We start from the raw sequence: 26,220 nt of genomic DNA, 5'->3' as shown, positions 1-26,220 counted from the left end.
TATAAAGATAAAATACAGCTTGAAATAGATTAAAAGGCAGAGACAGAACCCTTCATTTCCCATCATGCCTCCTGCCTGTCCTCGGATTACAGGCCACTCTCATCTGATTATAATCTCATTTCAATCTAATTAGTTAATCTAACGTCGGCTTGTCGCTGAATCACAAGCACACACACAACGAGGACACACACACACACACACACACACACACACACACACACACACACACATCAGTCATCACTGATTAACATTTGAAGGATTTGTATTTAAAAAAACACTGCACATGCATTTATGTTTACGTATCTTTTCAACATCTGGTTATGTGCAACAAATAGCAGCTAAATGAATGTTAGGGCTGCAACTCTATCTATTTATCTACCTATATCTATCCATCTATCCATCTGAGTGAGAGATGCTGCACTTCAGTTTTTAGCAGCTCCAGAAAGAAGGCCATGCCAACAGTGTTGTTAAGGGCAACGGTTGCAAATGAAGAAACATGTTGTCACGGTAACACGGGCTGCGTGTGTGAGTGCATATGAATGTATGTGTGTGTGTGTTTTAAATAGATTCTTCACTGCTGCTGCTCACAGTTGATTTACGGTTTCCAAAAGGTTACATCTGCGCACACACACACACACACACACACACACACACACACACACACACACACACACACACAACACACACACACACACACACACACACACACACACACACACACACACACACACACACACACACACACACACACACACACACACACACACACACACACACACACACACACACACACACACACACACACACACACACACACACTAGAGGGAAGGGGAAACCATAATAGGGTCCCTTTAGGAAAGTGAATAAGCATGTATTTTAAAATGTCCAACTTCTCCTTCAAGAGTATTTTGATACTTAAAACTGAAGTGTGGAACTTTTGCCTCCCCCTCTGGCAGTGAGAATAATTACATCATGGGGAAGATAATATTAATGGAGCAGCAGCTAAAGGGAGTGGATGCTCCAGATAAAAAGGAAACTCAGCATTTTTTGGAAGGATTCAGGTTAAAAATGTGCATTGGAAGATTTATAGAGAGAGCAGTCCTGGTTGCAGGAGAGAAGAGGCCACACACTCGGGTTAACTCTGAAATACACAGAGCTTTCCATGGCATTGTGTGCACTATTTGGCAAGGATTTGAAGATAAAAGACATTTGCTTATATTATGTAAAAGTCTCGCAACTCCAGCTCTAAATCCACAGTACTGTAGAATTGTGGAGCGTTGTGAGAGGAAACATAGCAACACGCTATAATACATTTTTGTGAGGAGCTCTGAGGAAGGACAATATTCTATTGACAATATAGAGGGCGCTATTTCATCCACAATTTACATGCATAATGATATCTTTCTTTCTCTCTCTCCACAGCAACCTAACGGCCCAGACGCCGGCTCTGCACACACACCGCACACTCACACCGCACACACACTCGCACACACACAGTTAGACCCCAGGGTGTTGTCCTGCGGCTCGGCTCTGAGAGGTAATTCATCACTTCTCTATTCATATCAACTAGCCTAGTTTACCCTGCAGCACACATGCACACATGCATGCACACACACACACACACACACACACACACACACACACACACACACACACACACACACACACACACACACACACACACACACACACACACACACACACACACACACACACACACACACACACACACACACAACACACACACACACACACACACACACACACACACAGGCAAGCAGAGGTACAAATACACACACACAGGTGCAGGGCAGGCTGCTGATATTTAACTACAGTGCAGCTCCATTCAACAAGCCTGCGGCAGTCAGCACTACTACTACTGCTGCAGCACGCACGCAAGCACGCACGCACGCACGCACGCACGCGTGGTGTCTTATTATCGTATTTTGTTCGTTCGTGTCCCATCTTATCAGTACAGCATGTCCAGTATTTGACACATGTTGCAGACTACACAGCCACCTGTATGTAAATGTGTGTGTCCACTCAGGTCTATCATTACAGCAAGATGTTGGTCCCAAAGTTGCCAAAGGAAGGAAAAAAATAAGTAACTATCAACTCATCGATTAGTGGGATAATCGTTGCAGCTTTCCTAAAAGAAACCCGGACAAGAGACTCAATGAACAGATAATATCAGCCGTCACAAGTCACAGCATTGAGCGGGAAGGAGTCAAAGATCATTGACCAGGAGTCGATAAAACATCAAGAGATAATAAAATATTGATATATGATTAAAAGCTTGGGGAAGAAGGGAATTTGACTCCTGATATTGACGAGAGACGATCCACTGGATGCAGAAGCAAGCTGAAGCTGCTTCTATCTCTTCATGTTTCACTCTGATCTAATATCATTAAATAGTAGATTTAACAGAATACACCTGTATTTCACTGAGTTCCTGTCCTCAGTATCTGTCCTTTCTGTGTGAATTGTCGTGTAATATGTCAGTGCCAATTAACCAAATGTGTGTGTCTGTGTGTGTCTGTGTGTGTGTGTGTGTGCACCTGATTCTTATCCTGTCAGCAGCGTCTTATCTTTAAAGCACCTCCCAGGCTTAATCATCATTAATGCGTTCAGAAATCATCAGAAGTGTCTCTTCTTTTACAGCAGAGCAGGTACAGCGCAGTTGAAAGGGAAACATGTTTCACTTGGTGGCCATTTTCTTAGCACTATGAATTTCCTTTAATGCCTTCAGATCTCTCATAAATCACAGAGTAATTCAAGAACTGCACGCTGAAATGTCCCTGTGGTCTGGTTTATGTTGGACAAACTAAAAGACCTTTCAATATTTGCACATCATGCAGGTTAGGCTATACAGTAGCTCAGCAATATGAACAGGCTAACCAGGGCTTTTCAGCGTCATAAACGTTTGGGGTAAATGGTAAATGGTCTGTACTTATATAGCGCTTTATCCAGTCTTTAAGACCCCTCAAAGCGCTTTACATACTACATGTCATTCACCCATTCACACCCATTCATACAGAGCAGTGCACCTTACTCTAGGACCTAACATTCACACACATTCACACACCGTTGGCCATCGGGAGCAACTCAGGGTTAAGTATCTTGCCCAAGGATACATCGACATGTTGACTGCATGGGCTGGGATCGAACCCACAACCTTCTGGTTGAAAGACGACCGCACTCCTTCGTAATAACAAACATCTCAGTCTCTCTTTGAGGCGTTTACTGAACATGGTCGACCCTTTCTGTAATTTTGTACACATTTAAGTATTATTTTACTAAGCAATAAGTCCTTTCTCAGTGATACTTTTGGCCTAACTAAAGAACTAAAGAACTGAATGTGTCCCATTTCCAATAATGGATTGCACTTGCATGTACTTTTTATGTTTTTTACCTTTGAAGTTTGCACCTGTTTCAGCTGCTACTGCCGGAAGAAGTTTGGATAACTCTCTGTTTACCAAACACAATGTTTAACTTCAAACACGCTACTTTCAAATATACAAAGGTTGCATTTACACTCTGACTATTGCTCCACTTTCTCCTCTCTTTCCTCCTAACAGCACACAGCCTTGTTAAAGCTTTCTAAAGATATTCCATCTGGCGGTCATCCAGGATGTCTCTCTATTTCGAATGTGTGTCTCCTGTGACCTGAAGCATCCTTTTTACACACCAACACAGAAACAGTGACTGATTTAGACTCCAGTCCCTCTTCACACCTCCTCTGGTCACCTTCACTAACTGGGACAAACATGTATTCTCTTCAGGGTCACAGCAAACTACACAAAGTCACGGATCCTGTTTTTGGTGCAAAGGAAAATTGGATTGGATTTTTCTCTGAAGACAGACATAAACCTACTGCAGCACTAAACACTTATAGTGGGACAAGAATCAGATGATAGCACTTTTTTAACATTCATTGTATGTATTACCTTTGTAAGATAGCCTGGTTGATGATCCTATCTCACCTTACATTTTTTAGGGATATTACCTGCTGCTTTTAGGCTTTAACATAGGTGGGATTCCAGTCTAACTTATTTTAATAAATGCTATAACATAAACTTAAAACCTGACTTATTGGGTTTTCAAAATCACATATTTCCAAATTTGCCCAGTAGAAAAAATCTTTCTTACAGTGACAATGACTAAAGATAGACATTGAATCACTCTGGCCTCCACAATAACCATCACCCAGTAATGTCACTTAAACTAATAGCGGAGGTTTCACAATCATGAACGAGACCGCTGGCAGCTTCTTTCCCAGCATGCAGTGCGACTGTCCTCTCGGGTTTTGTAGTAGTGTGGATGGATTACCGGCGATGTCATCAGACCGAGACGCACAGCAGCAGCAGACATTTTCTAGCAGCGACACAGCAGATACTGCACCGCTGGCCTCAAAACACACAGCAACGCAGCATGGCCCCGTTTACAGGAGACGGGGTGAGATTACCCAAATGCTGTTCCTTTTGTTCTATCCGACTAGAGGACGGATGGAGATAAAGAAACTCGATCTGACTTTCTGCTTTCACTCAGTCAGAGAGGATGATTCACACATCCAGCTCTGAAGACAGCCTCTGGATTACATTACAGTTAGCTGACAGTTTTATCCAAAGCAACCAACAATAGGGGCAACCAATCATGACGATATGAATTCAGAACAGAAAGAACACTAGCTTTTTTGGTAGATTTGAATGGCCTATAGGTGAAGTCGAACAGGTGGGTTTTCAATCTGCAACCAAAGATCTGTAGACTTTTATATTTTTCTGATCAATGGGCAGCTTGTTTTAACTTTATGGAGTAAACTGGTAATACACAAATTGTTAATAGAAAATAGCTCTCTCATGCACAAATCCTGACACGTATGGACACTAAAACTGTCTAATGCCCAACACCAGGAAAGAAACCTGAAAAATCATTAATAAAATCAAACATGCTAACAACCTTTTACTGAAACGTCTGCTAGAGTTTCTTTTGAAACAATGTTAAACAAATATAAATCACAGCATAGTAACTTTGATTTACTTTAACACTTCTCTAGAGGGAGGGTTTTTAGAAGTAGTGGTTGATTTGTAACTTGATCTTTTTCAGTCCATTGCAGCCAGTTTGCAGCCACTCTATTTATATGGCGGGAGACTATTTGTTTTACTCATGTTTCACACAAAGATGTCCCAAGTGAGTTCTTAGTATTGTGTCTAATCCAGACATACTTTAATGGATTTTTATTGGCTCAAATAAACCCAGTGAAATGCTTTTATTTTCTTTAGTATTCACATCATCTCCACCATCGCACAGCCTCCTAATAACGCTGTGTGTTATACTTTCTCTAGTACTGAATACACGCTCAGAAGTAAGGTCTCCAACTGAGCTTGGCGTAAAGTGTGATCTCTCTTTACAGTTAAACTCCAACTTCTCTTCTCCAACATTAAAGTGTGCATCGTATCCTGTGTTCAGTGCAGCTGGACAGACGCACGGTAAAATAAAACTCACATCTTTACATCAGCCGGCTGCCAGGATATTCTCTGAGCCATCTGTGTGCTGTGAGATCTGCTGCCAAATATCTGCTTTACAACAGGACTTCACACGCTGAGTGACGGGCTGTAATGTAACTAAACGCTTACAAATGAACACGTATTAAAACGTTTTACACTCAGGTGAATACAGGCGGGGTTGTTATTAGTGACAACACATCCCTGACGGCACCAATCTGTCTGAATATGGATCTCATATCCAAATCCAAATCAGAAGTTTTTAACAGTTTTCTCCCCTGTCTTGCAAACCGTCTGTATATATAAACTTTGTGTCTATAAGAGAAATATAGTTTAACCATGTATAACTTTCTTGTCGGTTGAAGCGATTTATTCAATCAAACTGACTGAGACAAAGATTTCCCAGAAAAAAGTATATATAATTTTCGATGGGCAACACTTAAAGGTAGGGTAGGTAATTCACTTCAGAAACACTTTTTGTTATATTCCATGGAATGCTCTTAACATCTCGATAGCAATGAATATATTAAATGCTTTGACAATAAATACATTAAAATAATTTCATCTGTGGAAGCCGTGGCGCTGTAAAAAGTACGACCAATCATCTGAGCCGGCCCGGCTAAAATAACTGGATGGCCTACCTGCCTGTCAGCCTTCCATCTGTGCACAAACTTATCTCGTGCCCTCATTGGTCATGTGCACGTTCGTGTGTGTTGGAGGAGGAGCTCTGTAAGGAAGTCTGAAGGAAGGGGCAGATTTTTTTCGGCTGCGTACTTTCAAATTCTACCTCACTCAAGCTGGTTTCTCCATTCTTACCTACCCTACCCTTAACTCTATGGCATCTATTTTGAAATACATTGAGGAGATCATTACACAGATTTTTTAAGTGGGAATTTAGATCGGGGAAACCACAGATATACTGTAGTAGTTCTACAGTATTTTTTTCAAAAACAAGTAGACATCTTGACCAGATGGTGGTGATAAAGGAAAGAGATGGAAGTCACTAAAGTTATTTACAAAACATTTTCCAACAACCTTGAATGCAAGAAGGAATTGAAGTAAATGTGATGAGTAGCTGCGGATATATTTCATGTTGTTAAAGAAAGGCAACATCAAAAAACTGCCGCTATTAAAGCCAAAAGAGATCAGATAAGATCAGATAAGATAAGGCTTTATTCATCCCGAAACAAATTGTTGTGCCAGAGTTACAAAAATACAATAAACACAGCAGCAAAATAATAATAAAACTGTACACTAACAGTGCAGTAAAAAGAGCAATTCAATAACTACAGGAAACATAGATGGTCACATAATTAATGTAAATTATAACAGTATTTGGTATTTAGTAGTGCATAAAACCGTAGTGGTAGTTAAAATCTTAAACTGTGTGAGTGATGAGGTAAGTTAGCGTTGTTAGCATGTTTAGCTCGTCGGTGTGTTTACTTCCTGCTCGGTCACAGTGATGTCACTCTGCATCACAGCGACTCAGCTGAAAATGCTAATGTGTGAGCGAGCGGATGGAAAAAGCTGCAGAGTGTGTCTGCTGTTATGAAACCAACGGCACTTTCTCCTTCCTCCTCCTGCTCCTCCTCCTCAGTTTACTGAGCTGTTGCCATGACAACGCAGCATTTATCCCTCCCCCGGGGAAGAGGGGGGGGGGCACCTTCAGCAGCTCCATGTCTTATTTCCATGTTGCCAAATATAACTGACAGACGGACTGACAGAGGGAGAGGGACATGACGCTGAGCACGATTTACAAACTGTGTGTGTGTGAGAAAGAGTGTGTGTATGAGCGAGAGAGAGAGGGAGTGTGTGTTTGAGAGAGAGGGAGTGTGTGTTTGAGAGAGAGGGAGTGTGTGTTTGAGAGAGAGGGAGTGTGTGTTTGAGAGAGAGGGAGTATGTGTCTCAACATGCAGGTCAGCTGTAGAATAATTACACCATCAATCAACGAGACTGATATCATCTAACTCCTGTTACACACACACACACACACACACACACACACACACACACACACACACACACACACACACACACACACACACACACACACACACACACACACACACACACACACACACACACACACACACACACACACACACACACACACACACACACACACACACACACACACACACACACACACACACACACACACACACACACACACACACACACACACACACACACACACACACACACACACACACTCTAATCAGATCGTTTGTGTTGCAGGGTGACTACGGTGAGCCGGACATGTGAGTTTTTGTGATATGCTGCATTTAAATTGGGCTGGGAATCATGTAAGAACTGATGTGATGCCATTAAAAGAACATTTCAGTAATAGAGAGATAATCTTAGAGGTTTGGGCAGATTCAACATGATGGGCTTCATTTGACTGAGAAGCTGAGAAGATGTGTCATAAAGATGTTTTACTCAAAGAAAGAGCCTGAACAGGGACGAAATGATAAAGTAAACAATACTTTAAATCAGGTCTGTACAAATGTCCTTTCATTAAAATCAGCCAGTGACTTTAGTTTTCATTTGATTGAATCATGTGCTGCCAGTCACTGCTCAGACTGTCTGTCTTTTTCTCCAGATGGTGCATGTCCAACTGAGAAAAACAACTCTTTAAAACTAACCAAAAAATATAAGGGCAAATTATTTTTGACTCCACAAGCCAAGGCAGAGCGAGGCTTTAAGCTAAACGCTAACATTACCATGTTAACATGCTCAAAATTAATCCAATATATCATCTTTATCATGTTGTTTTAGCGCATTAGCATGGAATAACTTCCAGGCGGCACTAGGCAAAGTCTAAGAGATCAAGTTAGAATAGAATAAGAGGGATGAACCCCTCTTTGCACATGCAGAGCACACAGCACAAACAGTGAAATGTGTTCTCTGCTTTTAACCCATCCTAGTACCAGGAGTCTAGTACTAGGAGCAGTGGGCAGCTATTGTACAGCGCCCGGGGAGCAATGGGAGTGAGCGGGGAAGGGGGTTGCCCGGTGCCTTTCTCAAGGGCACCACGGCAGAGCAGGAGGTGAACTGGGACCTCTCCAAGTAGCAGTCCACACTCCATATTTTTGGTCTGGTCGAGGACTTGAACCGGCGCCCCTACGGCTCACAGTCCAAGCGCCTACTGACTGAGCCACTGCCGGACAATTATTACAATTATTCTAAAGTTAATGCCAATAGATCTATCATTTCTCAAAATATTTATGTGTATGGACTGACATGCATTGACAGAAAGCCGGGCTAAACAAATACTAGACGATATTAAAATGAAGTGAAATTTAGCGCAACATATCAACAGTTGAGACGTCGAAGCCTTAAAAAAGAAAACCTTTAAAAAGAGAGAATGTGAACTTAAAACATTCATTTAGATTTGCCACAAACCCCAAGTGGCCGTGATATGAGATAAAAATGTAATGAAAAGTTTACACACTAAACAACTGTTTTTCGACAAAGTTACTTCCTGGTCCTCATCCTCGTCCAAATTGTTTTCTGCAGGTGAAACAAATTAATCTCACTTTTTAACTTCCTGTGTTAAATGGTGAGTCACGCTGCTGATAATCTACAGCTGGTCTGACGCACACCTCAGAAATGGGAATCATGGATTAAAAAAGATCGATGAGCGATGGATAAACAAGCTGATCTATGGCCCGATAGGTCCTAACACATCGATCCAGACACATTTAATCTTCCAACCGGGGGGGCGGGGGGGGGAGAGGAGCTTTTATCACAACTTACTGACGTGGAGGATAAAAAGCTTTTACAAACTAGTAGTAATCATTGAAGTCAGTAGGCTAAGTATGGGTGGATATTTGATATTGTTCATGGACAATTTTTAGAGCCTAGTAACTTTTCGATGCCTCAACCTGATCCCAAGTGTTTCATCAGTCTGACATCACACAGCAAGTTATAGTTATAGGCCAAAAAAAACCTTAAAGATGTCCCCTTTAAGTCTCCTCTTAAGAGTTCATACAGTATTTACATATTATTTTTAGTCTCTACTGTGACATGTCTCCATGCTTTAATGTTCAAAAAGCTCTTTATTTTCCTCATACTGCCTGTGATGCAGCACCTCTTTTCACCCTCTGTCTGAAACCAGAGCCCAGTCTGCTCTGATTGGTTAGCTAGCCGGTTCTGTTATGATTGGCCAATCGTTTAGAGATGTCCCGCTCCTTAGCCTATCACGTATAATGTGTTGGTCCGTGCTAGCCAATGGAAACAGAGTGCTACATACATAGTGATGTTAACATGTTCATAAGTAAACAAAGGAGTCCAATAGGGGCATTCACAACCAATCACAACAGGACCGGCCAGCTAACCAATCAGAGCAGACTGGGCTCTGGTTTCAGACAGAGGGTGAAAAGAGGTGCTGCATCACAGGCAAGTTAACATGTCACAGTAGAGGCAAGAAATTGGTGGGGGAGGCGTGTGGTGCAGTGGGTTGTGCGTTGGTGTTCGGATCAGGGGGTCACAGGTTCAAACCCCACTGCAGTCAGCATGTCGTTGTGTCCCTGGGCAAAACACTTCACCCCCAATTGCTCCTGTGGGGATTGCCCACAGTATTGTTAGTCGCTTTGGATAAAAGCAACTAACAAGTGACATGTAATGTAATGTAATATAATGAAATACAAAAAATCTCCTTAAAAAGGAGCATAACAGGGCCCCTTTAACATTAACATGTCTCAAAGTAAGAACCCTTATTAAACACATGATTTAAAAACATGTGTGAACGTTGACACATGAGATTTATAGTAACATGCTGAATCTGCTGACCAGGAAATATATAAAGAGGAAGCTGCAACACATCTAATATCGCACACATGCAGCACATTGTGTGATCTGACCTCATTAAAAAGAGCCTGTGTGCTCGTCTTAAATCGGCCTCCTGGCTGATCTGAACACTTTAATTGGTACCATTTGTTGGTGGAAACATGTTTAGCTCAGGACTATCAGATGCTGATGAGGTGCTTTCAGCCGACCTCCGATAAATACTGAGTCAGGACTTTTAGCTTCCACACACACATGCACACAACATGCAGCGAGTAAAATAAGAGGAAAATCATCAAAAAAAGGAACAAGGAGTCTTTCGCTGTCAGAAAAACTGATATCTGATATTTTCCTTGATGTACACACTTGGCAGGACTGTATCCAGGACACTGAACTAATGGGGTAGAAGAAAAACACACACACACACACACACACACACACACACACACACACACACACACACACACACACACACACACACACACACACACACACACACACACACACACACACACACACACACACACACACACACACACACACACACACACACACACACACACACACACACACACACACACACACACACACACACACACACACACACACACACACACACACACACACACACACACACACACACACACACACCTGGTGCAGCAGTCCTGCTGACTGAGCTCATTTACACTCCTGTTATCGTCATCAGCACACAGAGGACGAGATGTCAGCAGCTGTTTACAGAAACAGGGTCAGAGAGACAGAGAGATGCTATCTGGAGTAGAAATTAAAATCGGGTCGACTTCATGTCCACTTTTCTGTTGCTGCGAGCTGAAAGTGACTCTCAGAAGATAAAGAGATATGTAATCTGTATTAAGGTACGGCCGTGATTGTGATCACATAAAAGAACAACACGTTAAAAAGAAGAAGTATCCATATGGTTGGTTGTATTTGACTTGAAACCTCTTTATTGCAAAGTAATTTTTTTCAATTTCCTTTAACTATGTAGTAACAGGGTATATGCAGGAATCCTGAAGTCAAATGTAAGACCTTTTAAGACCTTTTTTAAGACCCTTTCCATACATTTTAAGACCTCATCGCCACTTTGAGTTTTAACCGGTTACATTGGCGACACACTTTACCTCACATGTACTATATACAGTATTGATTGTCCTTCCTCCTTATCTTCCAACCAGTTGGACGTTTAACAACCGGCGTAAACGGACCTTCGCGCGCTATCAAGCAGTGAGCGTGCGATGTCCTGTTCAGATGACGTCACATCCAACGGGATGCCATAAATAAACTACACAGAATCACACTACACACCTACGCAATGATTACATTCAGGCAGACTGTAGAATACAACCTCTTTGGACAATTTATATACTTATTGAAAACAAGCTACAAAATGTAATACCTTGGAAAATGCCGTTTAATACTTTTTAATAGCCTTAATTTTCGCTAAATTTATTTATCAACTTTTAATACTTTTTAAGACCCCGCGGACACCCTGAGTAAGATGGCACTTTTAACATAAGCCTAAAAACCGGTCTTTATTCAAAGGCCCATAGAAGGGTTTGTATGATATCTTTTTCAAAACACTGGGTAAAAATGCCATGTGTTTTTATATGTAAGAATTAGCTAGTAAAGTAATACTTTCTTCGAAAACATAGTGGAGTATTAAAGTAGCAAAAAATGCATGTACTGTTTCGTAACTTTGTTTAGGGAAAAAAGCATGCAGATGGAAATAAATAGAAAAATAGAATAAAAAGACAGAAAGAGGAAGATCTGCAGAAGAAAATATAATCGATGCCTCCTCTTTAAATCTCTTTGGCACCATTTCTCTCCGCTTCGGTGATGGTTCAGATCTGATCCTCTGACTCCTCACACCCACTCTGCAGAACCACATCCTCCCTCTGTTCATTACCATAACTGCTCTGCATCAGTCTCCTCTCTGATCAATAAGATGTCACCGCACTGACGTCTAATGATGGCGATGGCATCGTCTCATCCACTGACATGTGAGCGAGGACGGCTGAAGACTGAAGGATCTCTAATCATCATCAGCACCAGGGGGGGGGGGGTCAAATATCTGTTTTTACTCTGTGCAACTGCAGTGATGGACATACATACAACTACCAAAGAATCACACTGTAGTATTATGTTGACACAACTGTACTTTACTTGAGTATTTCCATGTAATGCTACTTTATACTTCTATTCGACTAAATGTCAGAGGAAATGATTGTACTTTTTACTCTAACCTACAGCTATTTAACTCGTGTTTACAACAAATACATTGCTATGCTTGCATAATATGATGCAGTAATTTACGACTTCTCAACTCTGAACTTTCTCAAGTAAAAAATGTGTCCCATGTTGACAAAGTACTACATTAAAATGTGTTTCTCAGTGATTAAAAAGAGGATAATGTAGACCATAATAGTAAAATATTGTAAAAAGATTAATCCTGCATATCGAGTACTTTTACTTTCAATACTTTAAGTACATTTAGCCGATAATACTACATTAATTATGAGTATTTATGACTCTGAAATAGGCAGTTTTGCTATTTGATGTTAGTACTTATGTATGTTTTCTATAGTAAAATGTGGAATTCAGGACTTTTTTGAGTATTTTAAGACTACAGTTTTTCTACTTTTAATGGAGGAAAGAATCTGAATCTTCCCTGTCTGTGTAAGAGTAATTAAAACATCTATCAACAGCGGAGGCAAACCTTAAAGGTGGGGTAGGTAAGTTTGAGAAACCGGCTCGAGATACACTTTTTGTTATATTCCATGGAATGCTCTTAACATCCCGATAGCAATGAATATCTTAAGTGCTTTGACAAAAAATCCATTAAAAAATGTCATCTGTGGAAGCCGTGGCGCTGTAAAAAGCACGACCAATCATCTGAGCCGGCCCGGCTAAAATAACTGGATGGCCTACCTGCCTGTCAGCCTTCCATCTGTGCACAAACTTATCTCATGCCCTCATTGGTCATGTGCGCGTTCGTGTGTGTTGGAGGAGGGGCTCTGTAAGGAAGTGGCAGATTTTTTCCAGCTGTGTATTTTCAAATTCTAGCGCACTCAAGCTGGTTTCTCCAAACTGTACCTTTAAAGTCAGAAATTGCTAATATTTCATTTGAGTATTGTATTCATTCGAGACATTATCACTGCCTAAAAACTACAGACTGTTATAACAAATGATATCTTAACAAAGCTGTTAGCAGAGATGTGTCCCTTAAACTTCTGGTGTATCTCTGTCTGCTCAGTAACTCCCACACTGAGATGCTGCTTTACGCTTCAGCGACAGGACTGTGAGTTCACTTTCTCCTTTCTTCACTCTTGAATCTTTAATACAAACATTTAGGATCATACAGGTGTTTTGCATTTTTTATTTGTCTACTACACTCCATTTAAAATGTCTACTTCAGGCTGCTGTGTGTAGTGACTCTTGCTGTTGTGCCGTGGTGAGTTCATGTGCGGACACTCACACAGCTGCTACCCTTTTATAGCAACCACATTTTAACTGAACAACTTTAAAACCTGATGGAGTTTTCTTTCCGTTAATTTTGATACGTGTAGCAAACTATCTTACTGGCCGCCAGCAAACAAGCCAAGGCCAGAGGGGCGAATATTACAAGGGCTGTCCTTGACTAAAGAAATGAATCGAATAACAATCTTTTATCGACTATTGATTATGTGTTTAATAGACAGATCTGTAAAGCTACGTTTCTCCACCAAAAAAGCATGCAAAAGCAGCACTTTAAACCTGCTTTTGTTAAAATGACCCATGATAACTCTTTCAACACAGAAAAAAGGTCTTAAAAAATGTCATCAGTCGACCAAGACCAAACTGACAAGCAACTAATCAACCAAGAGGGTGCCCCACGAATATAACCTAAACTTTATGAACTGCAAACCTGAACATTTGTTGTGGGGGACCTTTAAAATGCAAAACTTGATCTTAAAGTTCATTTTAAAAGGGACATGGTGCAGGATCTATAAATAACAAAGTGTAAGGGATAATGTTTGCAAATGCTAGTGTTTGACTCTGCTAAGCCTTTGTAGCACAATAGGAAAATGGAAACTGTATGTAAATTAGAATATGGCTACAATAAATCCAAATCTATACAAAACTATTATTAAATATATTTCATAACACTTTAAATGTAATGTTTGATAATGTCCTACAATATGAACTGCTTCATTGCGTGTGTGAGTGTGTATGTGCGTCTTGTATTTCCCTGCTTCAGCCTGAGGTGCTGCAAGGTGCTGCGAAATAAATCAGTGTGAGGGTGTTTTGCATTTTGCTGCATCATGCCCAATACGAAATCACTCAGAAACCAGTGTAGGCAGCTCTCTGCAACATGCTGTCATGCCTCTGTGCTATAATCTGCCCCAGTGCAGTGTGGGATTTATTGGATCACACTCAGTCACTTGAGGAGGCAGGCAGCAGGCAGCCGATTGTACTGTGATTTCATAAAGAATCAGCCTTATCTTCGCTGCTGTCAGACTGCATCATTGTTCTCTGCCTGTTACATCATTGGCAAGCTTGAGGTCAGCTTTTTCTCACGATTTCAGCTGCACCTGAACACCCCATGACTCAGGGATTGGAAGGTTTTTTTTCTCAAGATGAACCCAGATCTGAGAGTCTGAGTCACACTGTACCTCTGTGCACGATCTATTTCACTTTTCGCCTGTTCGTATGAGAGCTTATGAGACAAAGCAATAGTAGTATTAAATCCGTCTCCATGAGTCATCGCTGCGTTTCCTCAGCCTTCAGTTCTGCAGGTCTCTCTCTGAAGCTTCTATTCTTTCCCTCTCTGCGTTCAGTGGAGAGGGGAACGATGCTCTATGTTCCCAACAGCAGTGCGAGCTTAGCAAGAGCACAGAGCGAGGTTAAAACCATTTCAACTGTAAGCGAAAAAGTGCCGTCCTTCAAACAGGTTTTCCACAGTTGCATAGCAACGGCAATTGCCATGACCGGCGTTTCCCACGGACAACGTTACCGAAGAAAAACTGCCTCGTACGAGCATGGGACGACTGCAGCCCTGCATCCTGTTGCCTGCAGGATGTCAACACTTCCTGATAGGATGCTCCTAAGATAGTGTTACCAGGCAACAAACCCCAATTCGAGTTTTGTCAGAAATATGTTTTGAGTTCAACTAAATAAGAGCAGAAATCAAAAAGCTACGGAGCTACCTGGTGTTACTATGGTGATCAGTACAGCCGACAACTTCTCCTAAACATAAAGCACAGTGTGTTTTCTTTATGGTCTCAGCAAGGACAAGCAATCCCTTTGCTTAGCAGAAATTACATAACGCTGCTCAGTCCGCCAAATATCAGTGTTAGAGAAGCTGTGGTCTTTATGTTCGTCTGTCTCTGGAGTCTCATGCTCTCCTGCAACATGAACATTCCTGTTACAACCGTTTGCTTTGTAGCCATATTAGCTGATAAAAGGATGAATATGTATCAACCTTGTACACCCACCAATCACATTGTCTCATTACAGACAGAAAGCACAAAGGCATCGGCTGCCCCCTCTGAATCCGAGAAGGAAAACAAGTCACCTCTCCTATTAGGTGAGTCCAAACAGCTTTACAATAGATCACTTTCAGCAATACAGTTTTCTTTTGCTTGCAATTTTGCCAGCAAGCAGATGTTTCCAGGTCATATTTACCATGTGGGCAAACCTTTCTTGGCTTGAACAAAACCTGCGTAAGAAAATCTGCAAAGTTAGTCGAGACCAAAGTCAAAGATTTACACAAGTTTCGGCAAAACAGAGAGTGGGTTGATTAACTGGACGCCACATTTAGAGGAATACGTTTTCCATTAGAAATGACAATTTGATTCTACCAATCCTGTGAAATAGAATGGATGTACTAACTCCTCCATGTAATAAGTAGTATTCAGTATGGCCTCCTATGTAATCTTCATCCAAAGAAGACAAATTCACAATTTTCCTGGATGTTCTGAAATAAAACTCAAAATGGTGCTTTCTAGTTTCGAGCATTATTTATACAATAAATAAAGTAGACTTGGTTTATTCCAATCCACTCATGAGTTCAGGTTTGCCTTCCTCTCGCGTTATCTTTGACTTTGGTTGTAGTAAGAATACTTTAAAATCTAACTTACGATTTCTGGTGGTGGAGGGTGTGGGCGTGGTGGTTGTTGGAGGCGTTGGTTTTGTGCATGCGCTCAATCCTCTCCCTCTCTTTCTCCACAAAGTTGGTGTTGGTGCCGGTGCTGGTGGAGGGCAGGCGGGTCAGCCGGCTGTGGGCCCGCGGCTGGTCCCGAGACGGCATCGGAGGCGGCGGAGGAGGAGCCGGAGCTGGAGCCGGAGCCGGGGGGGATATCGGAGTCGGGATTTGGGTAGGGATCGAGATGGAGGTCGGGGCTGAAGACGGAGCGGGAACCGGGATCGCCGTCGTAGGGATGCTGTTGGAGCTGTTGTAAGAGTGGTGGGCGGAGGAGTGGTGGTGGTTGTGATGGTACTGGTGGTGGTGGTGGTTCTGGTGCAGGGGGATGGAGGAGGGGGGCTGCGGAGGAGCTTGGTATTGGCTGTTGTGGTGGTGGTGGTGGTGCTGTTGGTGATTCTTGGCAGACATGGAAGTGGATGTGGTCGGTGGAGGCGGTGGAGGGGGAGGAGGGAGTGGAGGCTCGGGAGGAGGAGCGGGTGGAGGAGGAACGACGGGCTGCCGGTCCAAACGCAGGTCTTTGTTCTCCTGGCTGAGCCGGTCCAGCTGGACTTCCAGCTCCTCGATCCGGCGCCTCTGAGTTTCCAGAAGCTTCTGCTGGCTCTCGATGATGTTGTTGAGTTCAAGAAGGTACTCCACCGCCCGGTTAGGGCTCTCTGGGCTGCCCTGGCCTGGGCCTTGATTAGCATCCATAACTAGCTGGTCTGAGAGTTAGCACACAGGCTAATGGTCTAAATGTTTATGACCAAGGTTTTCTAATGCTAATTTCTAAACTAAAGAACCTAAATGCTTTTTGCTGTTACAGTTGGTTAGATCCAGGTTGTACACTAAATGCTAATCTTCTGTAATCTACAGCTAGGTCAGAGCCAAATGCTAACGTGTGTTATACCACAAGGGCTTGTTCAGGTAAATAAGCTAGCAAGCTAAAGGCTAAAACCAGCAGAACTGAATAAGCCTAAACACAAGAGAACCAAATAACTACCAACTAGATCAGAGCTCAGTACTCTAATGTCTAGTCTACAACCTAATGTCTAAATAACTACAAAACTAAACGCTATGGCCCTAAGCCCTACACCCTAAAAACTAAAGTATATTTCACCCTCCCCCCCACCAGAGGTAAGTGGGGGGGAGAGGAGTTTACTTCTTTGAGTTCTGATCTGACGATCAAGATGGACCTCGTTCTCGCTGGATCCAATCAAAGAGGTTTATCGAGTCTTCGACCATCCCCTGGTTCAGTCAGGTGTTTCTGTCCGGGTTCAGACCCATGACGGATAAAAAAAGAACAAAGTTAGAGAAAAAAGATTGTCTTCTTTCCCCCCCCTCCCAAGAAAACTGTGTTTTTGTTTGTCAGTGAGTCAGTTGTATCCACTCTTTGCACTCCATGCAGAAGATCAGAGCAATGGTTTCCAAGAAGCAGGTGTGGAAATCACAGATAACAGAGACGTTATTTGTCCCTCTGTGTCAAAGATATTGCACATTACCATTGCTGAGAGAAGGAAGATTGTCCTGCAAGAGGGCTAGAGGGATATTTTCTGCATCCAATAAGTTCTGCAGCAGGAATGCAGTCTGGAGGTGCGTGCAAACACTCCCAAAAAGCTGCCTAACCACCAGCTTCCACGTAGTACCTCATAATAAAAATCCTGGTGTCAGAAACCTCGTGTTAATTCTCCAAATCAAAGAGTTTTCTGAGCAGGAAAAGAGACTTCAAAGAATTCAGTTCAACAAAACATTTTGGAACCAGACTTCGAGAAATCAACACAACCCAAAGCTCCAAAAAATGAAAATATAACGTCCGTCGAAGATCATCTTCTGAGAAACATGGAAGAGGAGATGATCACCTCTCCCTGGTCCAAGGGTTCACCTGCAGGACTCAGCCTGTCATCCTGCAGTCGGGATGTCGGAGGAAGCGATGCGAGAAGGTGAAATGTCATGTCAGATGTTTGTCTTGTTCCTGGATACAGTGAGACATCTGGGATTCATCGTCCCGCTGGATGGCATATCCAGATCCTTCTGTATGTCATCCATCCGTTACATGAAAAAGAACCAAAGAAACAGAAGATGAGAAGGTAGTTGTAAAACAGGAGAGGCAGAGTCAACAGGAAATATCAACTTTCACAATGTTCCTTGAAAAACACCTTTATTTTCCTTCATTCATCATTTAGTCTTTGCCCTCTTTATTGTAGTCCATTTATGTCCCTTACTTTTGCTTTCAACATAAATGTGTCATCGTTTTTTTGGCTTTTCCTTTTTTCTTCTCTCTTCCTGATCTCTCTTTTGCTCTCCTTCCACATGCTGTCCTCGTTTTATATAGCTGTTACCGTTTCATCTCCATCCCTTTCATACATTTTCTCTCCTTCTCCATGGTTGCTAGGAGTGTGAGGTCTCTCAGCCCATAAATACCAATGACATGCTCTGTCTAAACCATCAGAGACGAGAAAAATCATCACACCCCATAAGCCTCTCCTCCTACACTCTATCACTATCCCTCCTCTGTCTAAGTCCACCTCCTCTGGTCTCACGCTCTCTCTATGCATTTTCTCACCCAGTCTTAGATCTCTTCCAATTCAATCCTGTCCTGTTGTGTGTGTTGCACTATATCAATGTAATAATCTCAAATTAAATAACATTTAAAACTCTTGGTAGCCACATGCTGGCTGCAGCTAGCCGTTCCTGCAGCTAATGTCACACAACATTAAACACAAGGAGGGCTGCATCATAAAAACGTCCTGTATGAAATCCCAAGGTAAGCGTCGTCAGGGCTATGATAGAATTTTTTATACATGTATTAAATCAACCACATGTCTCTGTTCAATCACAGCTTAGCAACAGTTACAATGCATTTAGAGTTGACTGATTATTGGCTTTGATATTCAGCATTTTGACGATAATACCACATTTTGGGCTCTTATGGAGCCATCTTTGTCTCTCTGTCTGTAGTCAACCTCAATGTGCCACCCACCGCCCATCTGATTGATTACACGTCATAAGTAATAGTCTGCCTAAGAATAGTGTGCCACTGATGGGAAATTACTACCAATGCATTTTTAGACTTAGAGTTTTAGAGTTGATATAAACATCACAATTCTGGGAGTCAGAATCTGAATCAGGTTTATTGTCGAGTAGGTTTTTGAGTTGGTGAATAACATAAGCAAAGTAAGTGATGCAAAAATCAAGAAACATAAATATTGATTTAGTTTTTGGGAAGTGATAGTTTGTCCAGAAACGTGTGAATTGGCAAAAACAACCAGTGTTTCCAGGAGTGTTTTTCTCTAAGAGTGGACCACAGCAACACAAATACATGTTCAAGAACTGTGCCTGAATTTGGGTAAGAGATGTGATCTGTTACTAGATTATCATAGATTGAAAAACTGCAAAAATATCTCACTTGCCAACAGGCGTTGTATCTGAACCTGTTTTTATGAGACAGGCGCTGTGTTTGATACAATAAAGACTCCAGTCTGCAGAGTAGTTCGTACAAAAGTGGATAAGTTAGCAGTGGAAACCATGGAAGTTATTGTGGGTCCTAAATAAATATATCAGAAAACCAGTTAATAAACAGTGATAGCTTCATCAAAAATGTGCTTACTTTGATATTGAATAAAATAGGAGAATAAGACATTTCTTGATGATTTAATCACAGGAATTCTGGGTAATGAAGTATCTTACCCTGTCTAGGGGTACACACACACACACACACACACACACACACACACACACACACACACACACACACACACACACACACACACACACACACACACACACACACACACACACACACACACACACACACACACACACACACACACACACACACACACACACACACACACACACACACACAAATGAAATGGCTCTCTGGTGTCTATTTCAAAGCGGTCAAACAGTTTCAGTTTTTATATCTCTTTCCATTAAGCACATTCAATTATTCATGACTCACTAACTGACCACAATCCCTCTCTCTCTCTCTCTCTCTCTCTCTCTCTCTTTGTCTCCGTCAGTGTCTCTCTATCTCTCTCTCTGGATGTGCAGACTGTTTGCTTCATACACACCGTAAATCAGGCAGAAGCAGAGGCAGTAAGCAAGCTCTCACTTTAACACTGAATGGCATTTGTGTTTGTAAGTATAATTCCGATATAACATGTGACAGAAATGCTTTAAAGTGGTCCTATCATGCTATTTGGGTTTCCCCTTCCCTCTAGTGTGTTATAAAGGTGTTTGTGCATGTAAATGGTCTGCAAAGGCTAAAATCCCAAAGTTCACACCAGAGGGAGTTTCTCTCCCACACACTCCCCCGCCTGAAACGCCTGGAGACATGTCACAGTAGAGACACTAAGTACTGATATGAACCTGAAAGTTAGCCCCTTTAAAGTCATTGTTGACTTTCCAACTCACAATTTTACTTATCTGCGGCAAGTTCCGCAAAAAGCTTTGGAAAACAGTTAACTTCCTGTTCCACAGCAAACAAAAAATAAAGTTAGAGACTATAGCTGGTGAGCATAGTGTAGCATTTAGCAGCTAACGAGACAGATATTTCCCTCAGGAGCAGGTAGAGACCAACAAGCTAAAACGAGTAAATATTGGTTTTACAATCATGAGGTGGACACAAACACAAAGACTCATAATGAATCACCATGCTGCTTTGTGACTGCTCAATGTGAAATGAGCAACTGTTTTCATACCAGGTGATGATATATAAATGATGTGTTGATCTGTCTTCACTGACCAAAAGTGTCTAAACTAAATCACTTAATGCACGTTTTAGTTTTTTCCAAAGTCATTAATGAACTTTCTTGCTCGAACTCTAGAAATATTCGTGACATGTCCCTTTAAAATGTGCTCGTTGCAGATGAGCCATTGACTTCACGACATAATTACATTTTCTGGGGTTTTAAATTTGAAACAAGCCCTGAAATAAATCTTCACTTTTGTTTCAGTACGCATTTTATATGCACCCAATTTCTTATCAAAGTGTAGGCGGTTTGAAAACCCAATTCTTTCCCTATTTGGATTTATAATATTCCAGATGAATTTGACAGTAGCAGGACTATTTTAATTGCCCAATTTTACAGTCACGTTATCTGTCATCCACACACACACACACACACACACACACACACACACACACACACACACACACACACACACACACACACACACACACACACACACACACACACCACACACACACACACACACACACACACACACACACACACACACACACACACACACACACACACACACACACACACACACACACACACACACACACACACACACACACACACACACACACACACACACACACACACACACGCTGAGTAGCTCATACAACCCACACATGTTTCACACACACAGCAGCTCACACAGCGTACTTCCACAGCACGTACATGCACACACACGCATGTAGAACACATCACATGCAAACAGACAAAAAAGCTAACATATCTGCACACACACACACATAAAAGACCCCATGGCCTATATAGCCAACAGTTACACATACATGACATACATACGAGTGTGCACACACACGCACACACACACACACACACACACACACACACACACACACACACACACACACACACACACACACACACACACACACACACACACACACACACACACACACACACACACACACACACACACACACACACACACACACGATGCAGCATCTAGAAAAAAAAGCAGAAAGGAATGAAAAGCAGGAAGCGGAGTCTCACAGGTTTCAGCGGCTCCTGCAGAGGTGATGGAGGGATGAAGGTGGGGGAGGAGGAAGAGGAGGAGGAGGGAGGATTATTGATCCCTGCTCATCCCTCTATCTCCTCCTCCGCTGCTGCTGTCACCATCATCTCCCTCCGAATTAAAAAAAAAACACACAACCGCTGCCGTTTCTCTCTATTTCTGATTCTTGTTGATCAGATTATGATTTCCTCGCCTCCTTCTCTCCTCCTGCATGTATCCTTCTGCTGCAGGCCTCCTTCCTCCTTTTCTTCTTGTTGCCGAGTCAATCTCGTTCTAATTATCATTCCTCTGCGTCTGACAGCCGAGCGATCCGCTGCTGCAGCGCTGATGATCCCCCCTCTCCCTGTGAACGGACGCTGCTTTGGTTTTTATCACTGGTAAAATATTAGTATTTTTCTCCTCTGCTATGCTGCCGTAGAAAGAGGAGGAGGAAGGAGGGAGAGAGGAGGGAGGAGGTGTCGAGTCCAGACAGCAGCCTGGATAGATGGATGGAGGAGGTGGAAACAGAAGAAGGAAGAAGGAGCAAGGAGGGAGGAAAAGTGTGTGTGTGTGCTGGTAGCAAAGAGAAAAAAACGCACACCGTCACGCGGCGACAAACGCAGAAATCACATCACCGCTGGTTTACCGCACAACCAGGAACATCACACATACATTACAGAGGCTGGGGGACAGAGAGGACTTCTCACACACTCAATCCAGGAATATTATGCAAGTATCAGAGACAAAAAAGCTACAGAAAGACGAACAGATATTGGGCTCGTGACCACAGGCTGCAGGTAAAATAGTGTAGTAATATAATGGGGTATTAAAATGATTAATGATGATATGAATTTAAATTCACTCCTTTTTTTGGAAATGTTCTTTCAAATTGAAGGCATCCAATAAGGCATGTTACTATCATTTTTTATTTATTTATACTGTATGTTAAAACATTTGGTAGTATATTGAACAAAGTACATAGGGACAAACTAAGTCAATAAATAAAAAGCATTAAAAGAGGTATTACGGGATGCTCTATAATACTCCGAATTCCAACTTAACTTGTGCAATCACAATGAATTAAAACTGCATACACAAACTCTAGACAGTCATATTGAAAATAACTTCTTAAAGGAAAAAGAAACTCTCAGTTAAATAGATATGTTAACTAAATCGTTGCAGTTACCCCTGACTGAGTAACCTGACCTCATTAAAGGAAAATCGCAAAATGTCCCTCCAGAGGGAGTTTCTCTACAACTCCCCCCCCCCCGCCGGAAACCCCTCCATTAGACTCCTTTGTTTACTTCCAGAACTAAGTGACATCACAATGTAACACTTGCACTTCTATTAGCTAGCACTCCAACACATTGTACGTGATAGGCTAAGGGGCGGGACATCTCTAAGCGGTTGACCAATCACAACAGAGCCGACCAGCTAACCAATCAGAGCAGACTGGGCTCTGGTTTCAGACAGAGGGTGAAAAGAGGTGCTGCAGCACAGGCAGTATGAGAAAAATAAAGAGCTTTTTGAACATTAAAGCATGGAGACATGTCCCAGTAGAGACACTACATACTGATATACACCTGAACATGAGCAGGAGAGGACTCTTTAAAGTAGAGACACTAGATACAATATGAACGTGAAAGTTAGCAGAATATGGCCTCTTTAATAGATAAGTCAACTAATCTTTGCAGCTTGACTGAGTAACCTGACCATATTTAAATAAGATACTGCATTTGGTTGGCCAGAGACCGGGCACACTATAACAGATCAACAAGTTATTATGGAAAAGCTAATTTTCTGATTTCACATTTCATCAATGTAGTGACTGCTTTTTCATCTTTTGTTTTCTTAGTTATGTTCTCTGTATTTTATATGTTTGTGTTATGTGTTATGTGTAACATTGCTGCCTTCTTGGCCAGGTCAGCATTGAAAATGAGATTTGATCTCAATGCTTTTATCTGGTTAAATAAAGGTTGAATAAAAATAAAAATGACCATAGAATTTGTATCCTTGTTACAATTACCATTTCAAATGTGAGTGTTGAAGACCCTTACTTGGACGTTTCTTCTATCAACGTTACACAACTACCAGCAGCACTGACCTCCTACACAACTGAATTTATGGTAAGTGGATTCCCACACTGTACACACACTGTAGGATGAGCAAAAGGCCCAGCTACAAGATAGGCTAATACAGCAAGTTGGTTCCCCATAACTGTGCCACTATTTGAATAACCAGAACAACAATTCATACACAAAGTACTTAGCTTCTGGCAGTATCCAGATTCATTTCATATTCTTATTTTGCTTGAGTGCAGAAAGCAACACGTGGCTCGGCATGAAATCACACTATATATAAAGACTTAACTAAGGCTGCACAGTTGATCAAAATTGTATCGAAATCACAATATTGGCTAGTGCAATATCCATGTCACAGGAAGCACATCTTCTCTTAAAGGCTAAATATGTGTACAAATACAATTTTACTTTAATTATTGTGGAACGCAGAGATATACCAGACTCTAAAACATATTCTACAGACTTGTTTGCAACAAATCTTCCACGATTATTTTAATATATTTTTCAAAGATAATGAGAATTTAGTTAGTAGAAAAAAATGATCAATTCCTCCAACATTTTGAATCATATCGCAATTGCAATATTAGTCATAATAGTTATTTTTTTCAAATCATGCAGCACTACTTTTAACATTTCTCAATGGTGATGTTTCCATACAGGATATTATTGAAGCTATTACACGTCCAAGGGTTTCACATTTTATTAGATCTTCATACCTACACAGATACTATAAAAGTATAAGGTTGACTGTCACTCTGTATACAAATGTCAGATATTATCTTAAAAAAACGAACAAAATATGAAAAAGAAAACAGCTCCAAATGAGAAGATGTAAACAATTAACTAATACTATCACAAAACATTTGTTGCTGTGGAAATGTTACTTTACTCATACATATGAGCTAAAGAATATCAGGCATAGTATTGGAGCAACTATATATAGTATGTCCATAGAGGCTGTAACAATAAATAATGTATGAGAAATACCTCTAAACACATCGACAGATTTGATTAATCTTTAGGATATTATTAAGAAGCAAGAGGAACTTAATTGTGTGTCCAAGAGGTTCATGTAATATGATACTGGCCTTATACAGGTATGATGAAGTGTTTAGCTGTGTTGTTGTTATGTTATGATTCAGGTGTTACTTTTTAACATACACTATATTGCAATACTCTAAGCAGTGAAATATTACGCTTATATGAAGTCAAAATTAAGTAAAACTGTCATTATATAAAGAAAATAACAGCAGATGTGTAAGATGATTTATCACGGTCACTGTAACCTATCATCCAAAATCATGGCACTACCATATGTTGATTGTGAGGGTAAGAAAAGGTATACAATCACACACAACTCAACAGGCTGAATACAGGCCCACTAATTCAATCACATCCTCCAGTAAATGACAAACACAGCTACCGCGCCAGGGGATACTGGAAGCTCACGATAATTCAAATACAACATATAGTGGAAATAAGAGGCTGCGGCAGGCCTCCATACATCACACCATGCTGTAGCAATACCATAGAAGAAGAATATGGTTTCTAACAAGGCTGATGAAGCTTTCCATAAACGTCTATACATTAATATTATTAGAGTGTTTTACAGTAGGTTTTATCTTTGGTCTACCTGTTCGCATATTCCGGCATTATGTGACAGGAAAACCAACTAACCGTCAGCCTAATTATCGACGCATATGGTGAATGATCCGAGGAAACGTGATGAAGGATTTTTGATAAAGCCCTTGTAATTCAAATAAAAAAAATCACCAGCACTGAGTTTTTTTTGCTGTCTGCGGACATTGAGCAAGAGCAGAAAACGCACGACCACACACACACTCACAGTCCACACACACACTCACAGTCCACACACACACACACACACACACACACGCACACACTGCCGTTTAACACC

At 41.5% G+C, this 26,220-nt stretch overlaps 1 protein-coding gene across 1 annotated transcript in view; it reads right to left on the bottom strand.

Moving 5' to 3' along the window:
- LOC117478586 (IQ motif and SEC7 domain-containing protein 1-like) overlaps positions 1–22,624 on the bottom strand; it is a 137,003-nt gene extending 114,379 nt beyond the window's left edge. The window contains exons 1-2 of the mRNA XM_034125592.1: positions 22,221–22,624; positions 16,427–18,498 (exon numbers count right to left, since the gene is read on the bottom strand). Coding sequence (XP_033981483.1) covers positions 16,427–17,181 — 755 coding nt within the window. The 5' untranslated portion in view covers positions 17,182–18,498; positions 22,221–22,624. The remainder of the gene's footprint in view (positions 1–16,426; positions 18,499–22,220) is intronic.
- Between the last annotated feature and the right edge of the window lie 3,596 nt (positions 22,625–26,220).

The sequence above is a fragment of the Trematomus bernacchii genome, unplaced genomic scaffold, assembly GCF_902827165.1.
Source record: "Trematomus bernacchii unplaced genomic scaffold, fTreBer1.1, whole genome shotgun sequence".
Classification (NCBI taxonomy): Eukaryota; Metazoa; Chordata; class Actinopteri; order Perciformes; family Nototheniidae; genus Trematomus; species Trematomus bernacchii.
The sequence above is the reverse complement of the archived record's forward strand: the minus strand, read 5'-3'. Positions and strand labels throughout refer to the sequence as shown.